The 15,810-nt window shown below is 38.5% G+C and overlaps 1 protein-coding gene across 2 annotated transcripts; it reads left to right on the forward strand.

Annotated features, from left to right (window-relative positions):
- The first annotated feature begins 1,309 nt into the window (after window positions 1-1,309).
- alx3 (ALX homeobox 3) lies at window positions 1,310-13,694 on the forward strand. 2 transcript variants are annotated; one of them, XM_077579139.1, is made up of 6 exons: window positions 1,310-1,358; window positions 3,910-4,090; window positions 5,513-5,805; window positions 10,279-10,556; window positions 12,404-12,529; window positions 12,693-13,694. In XM_077579139.1, the coding sequence occupies exons 2-6, from the start codon at window positions 3,951-3,953 to the stop codon at window positions 13,020-13,022; spliced, it is 1,167 nt and encodes a 388-aa protein (XP_077435265.1). In that variant the 5' UTR covers window positions 1,310-1,358; window positions 3,910-3,950; the 3' UTR covers window positions 13,023-13,694. The 2 variants fall into 2 exon arrangements, with proteins under 2 accessions (XP_077435265.1, XP_077435256.1); XM_077579130.1 differs by having other exon boundaries at window positions 1,325-1,622.
- Window positions 13,695-15,810: the final 2,116 nt, after the last annotated feature.

Raw genomic sequence — 15,810 nt, forward strand, 5'->3', positions numbered from 1 at the left:
TCATGGCGGCTAATTCAATTAGACATCCTTCTCCTATTCTAATGCAAACCTCAGGTTGAATCGCCACCCTGTATACGTGAAAGGAAAGGCCCCAGGCCACGTTGGCCGGACAAAGACGGGTCAGCTTGTACCAAGTATAGAGATGTTGTTCATACTAGCTAACAGCTGCATTTTTCTGGCAGGTTGTACTCATTGTTGCTCGGGGTGGGAATCGCAGAGGAACTTATTTGAGAAAATAGGCCTATAGATATTAAAATGTGTCATATCACTGTTTCTTAGTGTACAGTATTGTTTTCAGGGGTCAATTGTGACACTATTTTAGGGCTGAACAATGAATCAAATTCAAATTGACATTTCAGTGTAATAGAACGCAGTTTTCAAATCACAAAGGCTGAAATTTGGGGGTAAACAACAACCTCTGCTTCATTTCAGTCGGTCGGTAGGCTTTGTCATGCAGTTCATAAGAAGTGCAGTTCACATGTGGCCATATCCTTGTTTTGTTGTAATATTGCTTATGAATTACTGACGTATACTGTATTTACACCACACTTGTTTGGTAAAATATTTTAAAGTTATTGTAGTGCTTGAAAGACCGCAAGTCAAAGTGTTGAGTAAGTTAACAACTCTAATTGAAGTAGATAAATAAACCGTCTTTCATATTAATTTATAGTTTATTTGTCTTTATTTTTATTTTATCTCTATAAACCTTACCAACCTAAACAAGACCAAAAACCAAAACAATATGATATTGTTTATTGTAATACAGATTATTGTATGGCTTTTGTTTGCTAAAACAAAATTACATGGAAAAGAGGACCTTGAAAAAAATAATCGAATATCAAATCGCAACCACAATATTAAGGGGTAAAATTCACAATCAGATTGTTCTTCAAAATCATTTAGCCCTAAAATATTGTTTTTAAAAACACACTTGTGCCCTTATTTAATTCATTCGCAGGTAACTCAAAACATCTTTCCACCTATGTCCCTTTCAAATGAATGGACATGCTATTAGTCTGTTCTAACCCGCCAAAATACACCCAAAAACTTTCTCATCTGTTTGTTTAATAAGAAAAATAGAACTCTCCAGTATTCTTCTTTATTAAAAACATACAGGGATAACATGATTAAATACAGCATAAAGAATGAATGAGTTTGCGCATCATGATTTTATACATGAATTCAACTGGAATTGTGTGTCTGTTGTGTGTACATTAGCCACAAGGAGGCACCTAACCATGACTATACCGTTCTTCTTCGTTGTCTTTTTCATTTTAAAATGAAGAAGAAGATGGCGATGAAGAAGAACGGTAGAACCGTTTTTCATCTTCATTTAAAAACCAAGAAGACAAAGAATGGTAGTCATGACATCTTGCTTTCACTTTCAAGGATTGAAAAGACTGAGGAATCCACCGGGATTGTACCTTTTTGGCAACAATCCCAATCGCAATGATGTGGGATTGAGGTCAAATGTTTTTAAGATACAACTGTAAAAAGAAAAACTAAATAGCTGCCAGTGCCGCCACATTGTCGTCCTTTTCTGCTGCTGTGGTGAAGAGTGTGCACGGTGCTACACTTACTTTACTTTAACTGCCTGCACTGGATCCTTATTTTGTGGCACTGTGAGTAACCGTACAGCACATTTGAATAACGTTCCGAGTTTCCGAATGGTCTGAGCGAAGCTGCACTTTTGGAGTGTATTTACGAACGCACCCTCGCCGAGGGAACGGGGATTTGGGGGTGCGTAGAGCTCTAATGTTCATGGTCTCGGTTTTTGTAAAACAATCAGCCCCCGCGGCCGCCCACCCGACATCCAGAAAAATGATGGGTTTTTTTTTTTACTGATCCAACTTAGAAAAATAGCAAGAAAGCCCACAAAATAGAATAAACCTGCAAAATTTAAAGTTATGGTCTCAAATGAAAATCAGTTATGGTCATGGATACAAATCCACTATCGATCGAAGCCGCGATAACCGAACCGTGATGTAGCGAGGTAACAATTTATTGCAATATTATCAATAAAACTGAGGAAGGCTATTTCATTTCTATATTTGCCACTTTAGTTATAAAATTATCATGAGTGCATCACACCATGGTTTTTGTTTTGTTGTGATGGAAGTGGGACAAAACACCTATTGTTATTACCGTTTCAAGTTTTTTTGTTTTTTTCCCCCGAAAATATTGATTTTTTGGGCTCCAGCACACCCACGACTCTAGTGAGGTTAAGAGGTTGGGAAAATTGATGGGTGGATGTATTGATGTCGTATAGTAAAATGTAACAATATGACATCTTAACTCATTCACTGCTATTGACGGGTATAGACGTCAAAAATTCTATTTATTTTATTATTTCTATTAGTTTCACATTTTTTCCCACTTTTGTTAACAAAAGTATAAAAACCTAGATTTTTTTATTGTACATTTGTGATTAATTGTGAGTTAACTATTGAAGTCATGCAATTAATTACAATCAAAAATTTTAATCGTCTGACCCCCCTAATTTTTAATAATCTTTTCTTCTTTTTTAAATTAGGGGCATCAGGCAATTAACATTTTTAATTGTAATTAATCACATGATTTCACTAGTTAACTCGTAAATGAATCACAAATTTTATATCTGTTCTAAATGTACAATAAAAAAAAATCTAGGTTTTCATACTCTTGTTGTTTACAAAAGTGGGAAAAAATGTGAAACTAATAGAAATAGTTCAAATTAATTTTTGACGTCTATAGCCATCAATGGCAGTGAATGAGTTAATGTTGATATTTCGTCTTACTTGTAAGTGTTACATTAAGGGTAAACAAATGTTTGTTTTTGAAGAGAGGCTGTCCCCCAAATGGCCTTGTAGAGGATGTAGTCAAAAAGGGTCCACATGTGAGATGCTGGAGGGTCACCTTTAGCCATGCTGCTTTGTGCCCAGAGCGAGGGGGGTGTCCACACTGGGACGCTCAACAGGCTGAACTGATTTCCTGTCCAGGGTCACAGCAAGGACGGTTAACGTAGAGAAGGTTGGCTAGTTAGGGCTGGCAGATGCATCCAGTTTAGTGATTTATTCAAGTTTGAGATGCATTTCTAGCTCTTTTTTTTTCTGTGCTAAGTCCGTTTCTGCTGATGTGCACTGCTTACACTAGCTACAGGAGAGCTCGTTTATGAAAAGCAAAGTCAATGTTTCCAAATGACGACTTTTTAGCAAAAAATATTTGGGGGGTATTTTTAAGACATTTACAACTTCAATTACCACTACAAAACAACAAAATGAACAAAATCTTTTCAACTTTGTTTTATGTATGACAAGAAAGGAGCCTGGTGGAAGACAACATTGCCAAAGACATGGTGCCCATTTATACTGTATGTTACAAAAGCAATCATTAATCACGATTAGGAAAATAAATATTACATGATAACATAATACAAATATTTTCCTGAGATTGCCTTGCCTCATCTGTACAAGTGGAGGGAGCCCTGGAGGTGTGGTGTAAGACATATGGACCAGCCGAGCCAGGCAATTTGTTGAACATTTAACTTAACGTACTAAAGATCATGTTTACATAACATATTTTGACTGAAGGACATTTTTCCAGGAGGAAGCACTTGTTTTCACATGATCGCAACTATTTCAAATTAAAACTGTGGGAAAAACTTACTATAAAATTGTTATTTAAGAAAATCCCAGAAATAAAACTTGTTTTGAATAATGTTATTGTCATTGACGAAATGCGAAAAATTATAAATGGGATTATTTTGTGGGGGGGAACAAAAATGTAGATTTGATTTTGAGGCCATTTCTTCCTGCCCTATGCTACCACTGCGCATAAATATTTCTGTAATATGAAAGTCCTACTTTAAGGTTCTTATTTGAATCCGGCATTCACCAACTCCAAATCGCTTTGTTGCCCTTTTGCCTGCAGATCTTTGACATGGACGCCGATGGACTCCTAAATTGAATCAAATGGAGCTTATGAGACTTCTCAGACCAAATGGACCTAATGTTTACACACTTGTCCATCAGCTGAGTGGCGGCGTGCCGCCTCACGTATCCGGCGAGATGTCGAGACGTCTCCGACAGCAACCGTGCCGAGGCCCAGCTCAGTAAGTGCGCCGTGTTTGGACAAACTTTGTCTAGATTGCAGATAATATGTCAGGGAATCAATTGACTTTCTGCCTGCTGAGCATCTTTCAGCTCGAGATGCAAGGAAAAGGGAATAAAACTGCTTTTGTTATTATTTTGACGAGAGTCAGCTATTAAAACATGCCTCCTAACTTAATTGAAATCTTCAATGTAAGCAAACGTTTACGGACCAAGAAATTTGTAAAATGTTTCGTTTGGTTGTTTTGCATTTCAACTTTTTTTAAATGTTATTTCTGTTGGAGATCAAAACAAATGTCCATTATACTGTTTGGCTATTATTGATGCTAATATGAGTGTTAAGTCAGTGTCATGTCTCCTTAACTAAAAGTCCAAAGGTTTTGTTTTTAAGTGCATTTCCAAAATAGTGTTTATTGTGTGTGTGTGTGTGTGTGTTCTTAGTAACGTTTTCTCTCAACTGTAAGGGGAAAGATGTGCTTGTTCTTGTGACATTAGTGAATTCATGACATGGGCTTAAAACATGATGCAGGGAATTAATTACTATTATAATAATAATAGTAATCTTGTAAACTTAAGGTTCTTGGACAAACAAGTCCAAGCGGACACTTGCACAAAGAACTAAGATTTTGCAATGATTTAGCAAATTGGAAATAAACGGGACAACGTGAAGCATTACAACAAATTGCACACACTTTAAGCATCTTAAATTGGTCCATTGAAAGGCTACATGAATCTAAAACAAAAGAATATCTATTGCGACTGGATTAATTACAATGTTGAACACTTGAAGATGAGAATTGTGGAAGGAGATAGATGTTGAAAATATATCTCTTAGGAATTTTGTTGTTGAACGGTGCGACTTTTATAAACAGTTAAACGTCTGCAGTGATTTGAAAATGTCTTCATGCAACGTGTGGAAAATAATATATGGGGATGGGGAATGAGAACAATAGTTCCAAAGAAGTCCTGAAAGATAGAGAACTTATTTGGTGAACGTCTCATACACTTGATTTATGCTTTGGGGGGAAATGTGCAGTTATAGAAAATTGGTGGTTGCTTTTCCTCCATTCACAATAATACAATGCATTAATAATGTGTTTTAAAAGAGGCCCGTGCAATGTTGCCTTGTCTCATTTTGGAGGCCATAACGTCATCTGAAGTGGGAATTAAATGTTAAATTTTGGAGGGACGTGTGCACGTGTGATTGAATATTTGGTGGATTATATCATACACACACACACACATCCAGTTTCACGGCTTTTAGTGTGTGATCAGGTTAAATCCCACCCACCCTCTCACTCACTCACTCACTCAAAGTTTTGGAAGAAAAAAAAAAGGACGAACTCGCTGTGGCGTCCTCAGCCTCCTCGCGAGCGAGCAGTCGTTGGATGCAAGATGGAGACGGAGCCGTGTTTGTCTTTCAGGCGGACGCCACCAACTTCTGTGGCACCTACAGCGAGCAGCTCCCGGTCGCCGGGATCCTTCCTGCCGTGCGACGAGTTGCGCAAAGCTGGTGCCGTGCACCGCCTCGGTCCTGCGGTGCGCGGCGGCGGGGACGCGTACGACGCCACCGCCGCACTGCACCGCAACTTCGGGGACTTCTCGTCGAATCCTCCCGACTCGCCGTCGGAGAAACACAGCAGCAAATTCTTGGATAGTTTAAACCAGGAGCACAAAGCCGCCGTTAAAAGCGGCAAGGCCCCCTTCTACGACGAAAGTAAGTTGGCATTCTTTTCTTTATTTTTTTTATTTCGTAAATTATTATTTTATTGTCATCTTTGAAATCACGCTTAAAAAAATAATTATTTAACCAGGTAAAAGATTGAGATAAGATTTTTCTCTTAAAAAAAATCACTTGCAGCCAGGAGGCATCATTAAGTGCATTTTGAATCAATAGTGTAAAGTTAATAAGTTAAAATAAATAAATAAAGCAGGCTACAGGATCGGACATTTACTTATTCTGTATTACTAGCACAAAGTGAGCATGCAGAACATGGCAACCTGTGTGTATGAAAGTGAAAAGTAAAGAAAAAATAAAAAGCTGCAAAATGACGACTCTTTCCCTTCTCTGCAGGCACAACATGTGGATCAATAAGACACAATGTATAAAATTCATATCAATTCATCTAAATTAGTAATGCCACAAAATGAGACGTTTTATTTCAATGTCTGCATTGAGCACAAATTAAGGGCGAATAAGACAACTTGCATGAAAAACAAACCATTTCAATAAGGCCACAAAATGCAATTTCACTATGTCTTATTGAACAAAAACTGAGGATGACCAGGACAACTTGTACAAAAGTCAAATTAATTCATCTAAATTGATAACTTGCACTTACATCTCAACTGAATAAAAAATATAGGCATGTATTTTACTTATTTATTTATTTGTTTTAAAGCCACACAACGCGGCATTTCCATTCTGTCTACGATTATATATGGAAGATGAACAGGCCAACTTTTATAAAAGAATTTTCTTTGAACAAATTTCACTTTTAGTATTATTGAGTAAACTGAGGGGCCACATAACATGTCAGAAATGATGACTTGACATATTGAGGTTTTGGTCCCGTTTTATCATAATGTAAAATAATGCACATTTTAAAAACGTGCATAAGTATCAATTGAAAACCAGTGCAAAAATGGATAATATGCTTCCGCAAATGAAATAAAAGAAATAAAATAATTTTTTCTCTTTACAATCCGGGGCATTTGCATATTAACTTGCATTTGTTTACTTGATTGAATCTTAACTTGAATCTTGTAATATGACTTTTTAAAATTTTACTCTCCATTATTTTTGACCCCATGACATTAAGACCTTATTCTCGTAATATACACTTTTTTTTTTTCCCTTAACTATGTACGGTTCTAGTATACTGTATGCAACTGTGAAAGAAAACTTGTCTAATATATGCAGCATCCTCCCACCCCCATATTAAGACAATAAATATTAAATTTAAGAAAAATACACATTTCTCTCTTGATTTTACTGTTTATTTTTGCAATTATGACAAAACCAGTCATGCTCTGTTACATCAGTTTTTTTTTTAATCCATATTTGATGCTGGCGTATTGATACTGTACGATACAAGCTATTTTCTCCCACCGCTTTCTACAAAAAAAAGTCATCTTGTTTATGGAAATGCAGCTATATAATTTCATAGCATTTAGTCAGATGTGTGTGTGCCCTGAGGAAATGTTATCCTGTGTTGTTGTTTGCGCTGGTAAGTTCACAATAATATACAACAGCGACATTGAATTCATTGACAATGAAAGCCCATGAAACCCCCACACAACCCCACCCCACGTCTAGTTAAAATAATTGTCTTATCGCAGTGTTTAAATAACTGTGTATTTGTCCATTTATATGTTGCAACAACAGTTATTTAATCACATTAGAAACTTTTGACCTGAGGTATGTGCTCGTAACCGGAAAACATTGTGTCCTAGTTTGTCTTGCCTCACCTGCACCCGAGGAAAGTAGCGTGAGAGAATGTGAGGGGATGCGGCATTACTCTCAGCTGACAAAGATACGGACCTCATTTTTAGGCGTTACATTGTTGAATGTTTTACAATTTACATGGTCATTTATTTATTTAGGATTGTATTCATATACTTACTGTACATGCAGACAAAAGCACTTATTTTCACAATGTCTGTAAAAGACGTTTTTATATAAGCAAAGGGAGGAAATTTTTTAAAATCAGGAATTTGATTTTTGTACTTGAGATTTTATTTCAAGGTCATATTGCCCAGACGTGGGCACTTTCTGGCTATACAAGCACGAACTACACACTGTTTTGACAAGAGTTCATTTGTCTTCCTGTTGTGTCTGCTCTTTAGTCACAATAAAAAAAAGAGGCATTTTTTAAATGAATTAGATTAAAGTAGTTGGCTGCTGTCAGTTGGCCACTTCTTGAAGAAAATTGAAAATCTAATTTTACCAGATTATTTTTTTCTGTGCTCAAGTTTAATGCGTCAACTAAAAATTTGCTTTTTTTGCGATCTATACATTAATTGTCAGAAAACTTTGTCTTCCAAGTAAAAGTAATTCCTGAGAAGTTTTAGTAAAGATTTGTCAATTATTGTTCTAGCTCGGGGGTGAGCACACTCGGTCCTCAAGGGCCAGGAGTCTTGCAGGTTTTGGAGGTTTCCCTCTTCCATCTCAAGCTGATTCCAATCAACAGGATTGTTATCTGGCTTATGCAGAGCTTGCTGATGAGCTTATCAGATATCAACTGTGTTGGAGAAGGGAAACATCCAAAACCTGCCAGACTCCATTCCTCGAGGACCGAGTTTGCCCACCCCTGTTCTAGCTGATGCCTAGCTAAACGTTTGAGGAAAAACACATGACCTCGACGAAAGGAGAATATTTTTGTCGTCAAGTGCAACGTGAGGTTGGAAATGAAGACTGCGACCAAATTGAATTAAGACACAAGCTTGAGTTGAGGACAGCCTGCAGATAAATGCAGACAGATTTTGTTCTGCGGCTCAGGGATATGAATCTGGACAACAGTTTCATATAGTGGGTCAGGAAATAATACAACAAGAAATTGACCCCCCAAATTGACCCTCTCCAGCTCTCACACCCTTTTCTCACGTGGAGCTGTACAGGCGAGGCAAGGTGACCTTGCCAATCCAACATGTGTAAGAATGACGACTTTTTCAATGTACAGTACAGTATAAATGGGCATCATGTCTTTGAACGCGTAGAGCACCATTTGGCTGCATTAGTGCCTTTCACCAGGCTTTTCTTTCACCGTATGGTAAAACAATCATGGAAATGGTTCTGCCCATGTTGTTTGTTTTATTAATCGCAAGTCACATTTTCTGAATGATCAATGCTAGAGATGTTGGAAAAGTAATCATTTTCAAAGTCCGACTCAGCTTTTGCAATTTAGCTCCTCTCTGTTTGCAGTCATGTTGTTAGTGTAAGCAATGCACAGCAGAGACAGCTTAGAACCATGAAAGCCATACAAAAACAATTGTCAAGACCAACAACAACAAAAACTCTAATACCAAATGAATTAATCTACTTATGTTTTCATCTGAATTTCTTTTTACGAAAATGTTAGGTGAATCACATCTTTTTATACAAATATGTCAGATATATAGATACAATATAATATAATAATAATATATATATATATATATAATATAATGTAATTTTTTTCAAAATGTTGAATGTTATCTGTATTGTGCTACTAAATTAAATTCCTTAATGATTCCTATCTCTGCTTCAGACATCATCCAATTCAGCAGCAATTTTTAAGTTTGTTGGGAGTCTGTGCTCCATTGCCCCCCCCCCCCCCCCCACACACACACACACAAAATTACACAGCAACAGTTTCGATACCTGATGTTGATACTGTGTGGTGACAAATTCATTTTGTTCACACACCACATTGTAGCTATGGTTTCCCTCAGATGCGTTGCAATTTTGGTATAAATTTTAGCAAGAAACTTGAGGTAGACGCAGATGATTTGTTGACGAACCAATTGCAATTATGTGGGTGTAGGTCTGTGATCACGCGGTGAAAGCTAATGTCGATCAGTGGTCTCAAACTCGCGACCCGGGGGCCATTTGCGTGATGATATTTTGTGGCTCCCTACTTGATATTAAGTTCAGTGTTTTTTTCCCCCCGTATCATTGCCTTGGGCGTTTTGTGATTTCATAATCACTGATGGCAGTCAAGTGGAAGGAAACGATATCCTGTCACCTATTCGCGGTCATGTCTTTTTCAAAACCTAATGTGAAGAGAGGTTGGTGACGAGAAGAGCCTATTTCACGAAAAACAGGAGATAGAATGTTTTTTGTTGAGCACAGGGGCACCCCAACATACAGTGTCTTGAATACACAGAGAAAGGTGCAGTGCTCATGAAATTGGACATCCTGTCATTCTCAAGGGAGATGAGAAAGAGGATCGGCTCACCAATCTTTTTCATGTTCTGAAGAACTGTTAATGTTCTGAACCGTTACTAATAGCAATTGAGAATAATAATAATGATTTTTTTTAAATGATGCAAATTGTAAAAAAAAATGTTGACATAATAATGTTATTTAAGTTGTGCTTTTAAATAATAAAATAAAAAGCACACACACAAACCATACAAATTTGTGCCTCCGTATTTCAAAAATAATGACTTGTTTTTGGGTTGTTGTTGTTTTTTTTGCACACCTCAGTCCGTGATAAAGGCACTCTCAAAAGTCTGGGCTACTCCGGCATGGGCGCCGACTGCTTCAGCAAACTGAAGGAGGCAAGTAGCGGCTTGCCCGGCAGCGACTCCATCGCCGACTCCATCGACCTGTCGGGAAAGAACAAGAAGCGGCGCAATCGAACCACCTTCAGCACATTCCAGCTGGAGGAGCTGGAGAAGGTCTTCCAGAAGACGCACTACCCAGACGTGTACGCTCGCGAGCAGCTGGCACTGAGGACTGAACTCACAGAGGCCCGAGTGCAGGTGTGTACCATTGGGGGGCGCTGTTTTTCATGCATGTAGTTTAGTTTCTATCAACAAAATAGCCTGGGACTTTTTTCTGAAATTTGATTTATTTCTCCTGATCTCAAACAGAAGTATTTTTTTCGATACAGGAATAGTAAATATGTGTTTTCTCTTTAAAATGCTGTTGTTGTTTTTTTAAACGTAAACACTCCTCATTAAATGAACTTTTATATTTTTAACAATTTAACATTTTAAATGATCTCTTCTAACAGCATGCCTCAGCGGGTCAATATGCTTGTTGTGCAAGCGTAACGCCGCACCCTCTCTCAGCTCTGTCTGTCGGGTCAAAAGTTTCCAAAATGGATAAAGGAGTCCTTTTGCAATATAACGCCAATTTGACTGCACAAACACTTTGCTCGTCTTTGGCAATGTTCAGTACAGTTGAATCCATGATGGGCTCCTTTCTTGTTATACAGAAAACAATGTGGAAATGATTTTGCTCATCTTGTCTGTTCTTTGCAGGAATTAAAGCCATTCGTCACATAAGAAAAAAAAAAAGTAACCATGGTCAGAAAAGTTTGTATTTCATCAGCACTACTTGTTAGTGTAAGCAGTGAAAGTCAGCAGAACACACTTTGAACCACTTTAAAAAGAAACTTAAAAAAAGAAAATTGTCCTGATAAATGCAATAATTGATTAATGGCTTTCAAATCGATTAATTGCCTAGCCCTAGCACACAGGAAACAGGCAAACCACATGGCATGGCTACATTTACATTCACAAAGAAATCAGGTTACACACGTCGTTTGGTCTGTCCACATTTTCTCACAGAACCATTTTATGCACTTGATGTTGGATTTTGGTCACTACATGCTAACTAGGGAAGTTGTGAAATGGGTAACTTTACAAATCTTTACATCTTGCACATGTTCTCATGTTGCTTTGCTTTGGTTAAAAAGTCATCCATCTATTTCACTGCACTGCTTTCGTGTCACGTGGTGCTGTGTCCTATGCAGCTAACTCTTGGCAAAAGGCGGACTACACACTCAACGGTCGTCGGTCAGTCAGTTGCAGGGCACATACAAAAACAGACAACCAGTCAGACTCACATTCACGCCGTCACGGAGTGAGAACTGAATCCGCGCTGCCTGCACCCAAGTCAGTCAAATGACGCACTACACCATCGGTGGCTGATTAGAAAGTATTGATCGAAAAAAAGACATAGTACAATAGACTTGGCTTACGAATAGTTTCATGGCCACTCTCAGAACTCAAAATTCACATATTGCAAATCATATTTCACCATTGATGGAATTTATGGAAATGCCATTAAATCATTACAACCTCACAAAAAACACCAACAAAATAAATTGACATAAGCACTCATTATTGTACTTTGCACAAACATATAGTAATAACATGATTACATGAAATGCAAAGAATGAATCAGTTTTCCCACTAAAGGAGCCCTGCTATACTTGATTGATACATAATAAAAATAAAATTTTCAATCTGATCAGAAAAATAAATTGAAAAAAATCTGTAAATGGTATAAGTAATATTTTGTCTAATTGTGTGCTTGGTGAGTGCAAAATGGGCAGTATAATATTGACAGTGATGATAAAACACAATGCACACAATATATACAATAATCAAAGCATCTATTTATGTAAGCATAAGATTTTAATTGTGCATATACTTGAGAGGAATTAAAGTGATTGAAATACCAAAATGAAAATGTGCTAATAATATAGTTGCGGATTTGTCAGACTACAAATTGAGAGGTATATGGATACTGTTATTTTATATAACAGTGTATATGATGTACTGTATGTTAATATGCATAATATTGATTGTACATATAGGTTTGGTTTCAGAACCGTAGAGCCAAGTGGAGGAAGCGGGAACGCTACGGGAAAATCCAGGAGGTCCGCAACCACTTCACCACTACCTACGATATTTCCCTCCTTCCCCGCCACGACACCTACCAGGTACGACTCAAATCATCTAATTCATGCCCTGGCAGCCCCATTTCAGGCCATTATGGACAAAACTTGATGGTTGTAAAATAATTCAGGAAGACGGGGTGGGCCGTGATTGCCAATAATGTCCAGCAACATCTTTAAATTGTGTGTGCGTGTGTGTGTCTCCCAGATGCAGGGCAATCTGTGGGCGGGGGCTTCAGGAGTCGCATCGACTGCCGGCTGTGTCCTCGGACCCGAATCCTTGCCCTCCTCCTGCATGGGTGCTTACACTCATCCTCACAGCAACCTGCAGGGCTTCATGGGCATCCCCTCATCCCCCAGCCACACTCACCACCACCACCACCATCACCCGCCGCACCATCCGGCCATCAACAGCCTGTACTCCCTCCACAGCTTCCCCGGCGTGGAAGCTCCGGAGAACGACTACAAGCCGACGGGCCTCATGGCGCTGCGAATGAAAGGCAAAGAGCCGGGCAGCATTCTCTCGTGGCCGACATGACGGCCATGCAGTCTGGCCACTTCTCCCCCGCCACCCCCCACATCCTCCTCGCGGCGTCCACTGACAGAGGCAAAACATTACATTCCTGCCGTGTATAAAGAGAACTGCCACTATTCGACAAGGTCGAGACTAAGACCTTGAGCAAATCATGGAACTCCAACAGTAATTGGCCAAAACACTTTTGTATCATTTCACACCCACCTCATAATAAAACAGATGATTTGAATTTTGAAAAAAATGCAACATGTGCCACTAGAGGAAATGTGCATACCACTGACGGTACCACATGTCTAGAGGGTTTTACACAAAAAGCACAAAAATATGCTAGTGGCCATTTTCAGTGAAGAGATGTTAGTAAGGTTCCAAAGGGAAAAAATGTGAATGGTGCACTGCAAATACGCTAGGTCCACTGTATTCTGTGCACACGCACTCCTCTGAACATTTCACTTAGCCACCTTGGAAACATCTCAATTGAAAAGTCATGAAGCCAAAGCGCAGCATGAACTGGACTTGGACCAAAAAAAGAAAAGCAAATGCAATCTTCTAATTATTTGAAGTTATCAAATTGAGGCTAAAGGACATGGTAGCGAGATCTTTAATTATTGTTGTATTTGTTGATTGATGTCTGTGTTGCATTATAGCATGACCCAAAATAAAGGCCTAATCAGTCTACATCAGCTGTCTTGTTTTGAATAGAACATAAGTAACGGAATCTGCAACAGGTAAGCAATACTTTGAAGCCCAAGTTTGACAATTTGGAGTTTTTAACCTCCTGTTTATGCTGCGACTCAAACTTGACTCATACAGTCATCAAGTCGAATTATTTTTCAATCATCAAAAGCAGTTTTAACAGTATGGAATTGATTAGACCAAACAGCAGATGGAAAAACACCAACATTAAACTTACACAAAGGGCAAAAGTAGTGAATATGAAATCTGATTGGTTTATAAATTAATACATACCTTTTTTAATAGTGTGTATGTGCCATGGGCCACCACTGGATTCTGAAGCCCCTGGGCAGATTGCAATATTGCATTGACATGGCAACACGGAGAATCTGAAATCTTATTGGACAAATAGCATCTAATGTCCACACTACTGGAAGTTGAGTAGCCAACACTTGAAATAACTGTTGGAAATAAAACAGAATTTCATGCAAGTTGTAAATGTAGGTCAGTCCAATCATGTTGAGTTCCAGCTGAGAAGGCCTTCCTGTCCCTAAATGCACACCACTTCTGCATAACCTGCATTAGAAATAAAACTTGCAGTCACGTATTTCCTTATTAGATGGCTGTTATTGAATGATGAAGAATTGATGGAGGCCATGATGCCAGGGTGCATTAGTGCTTTCCCCAGTTACACCAACACTAACATGTGTTTCCAATAGAACGGCTCTTCCACATACACGCCGCTTCAAATTGCAGCCGTTGGGCCCCGGCTGGGGGGCGGGACAGCAGCTATGTTAGCCCCCACAGTCCCTCAGCCCCTTCTGATTAAATCCCAGATTGAGTGCAGGAGATAAGAAGACTTGTCAGTAGGGATAAGGGATTGAGGAGATGGCCATCTGAGGAAAAGCTGAAGAAACAGTGAATGTTGGCCAGAGTCATATTTATTTGTTCATGGGATTCTCGGAAATGCCAGCATGATGCGTGTCTTTAAATAACAATAAATGATAAGCTTAATTTTCACTACTGCTGAGTAACTCTTTAGCCTTATAGTGGTGTGTTGTGTTTTTAATTTGTATCTTTGCCTGACTGATAAATGGACATTTCTGTTTTTGAGGGTGTGACAACGAAATGGGTTGTTGAGGAAACGCTGCAATATGCAACATTTGACCAAAGACTTTTTAAAAAAGATTGGGAATAAAAAGCAAGAACAGCAAAAACACAATGTGGGACATAGCATACTGTCAATTAGCTTGTGACGTATACAATTAATTTAACAATATTAATTATAATAATTTATAATTTCCCATTAGGTGCTCCTAAGTTTTGGACCTGCGGTGCATACTATAATTGGTTGTGTTTTAATATTGTTGTTGTTTTTTAAACATGCTTTTCAATTGACTTTGCTGTTTGTTTAACCTGACTTTTTGCTCAAAGTGTCAATGATGAAGGGGTAGTGGTTAACTTGTCCAACTCATAGTTTTGAGGTTTGGCGTTCGAGTGTGGGCTCCTGTGAGGCGTTTGTGTGTTGTCGCTGTGCCGGGAAGGGTTTTCCTCCGACATTCAAGACCTCCATCTTGTAAATGTCAGTAGACGTGATGCGTGCCCTGACATTGACTGACGCCGTTCCATTCTTTGACTATACTGCATGTGCAGTACAGTGGCCCCTGACCACAGGTGACTAGTCTTGTGACTATCTGTTGGGACACTGCCATCGTGTGGTAAACAACAAGCACTGCCCTTCCATGCAGTCACAGCCATATTAATACATTTACACTTGTGTAGAGTTTAATGTATTGTCTATATAGAAAGGAAATGGGATCGTTTACATTAATTTAATAGCTACAACCGATTTTAAAATTCTACTATTGGTCTATAAATCACTGAATGGCTTGGGTCCCAATTGAATATAAACACAGTATGGATCTTAGGTCTACAGACTCGGGTTTAATTAGTGAAGGTTACAAAGCAAACATTTTGGAGCGGCATTTCGCTGTTATGCTGCACGCAAATGGATTAAGATGAGTGAAGTCAGCCCCAAATGTTGTAAAATATATATTTTAAACTGTCTATACATTTGAGTAAAGTATTTTAAGTATTTTTTTAATTCATTTTCACTGCA

The sequence above is a fragment of the Vanacampus margaritifer genome, chromosome 1 (assembly GCF_051991255.1).
Source record: "Vanacampus margaritifer isolate UIUO_Vmar chromosome 1, RoL_Vmar_1.0, whole genome shotgun sequence".
In the NCBI taxonomy this organism is placed as follows: Eukaryota; Metazoa; Chordata; class Actinopteri; order Syngnathiformes; family Syngnathidae; genus Vanacampus; species Vanacampus margaritifer.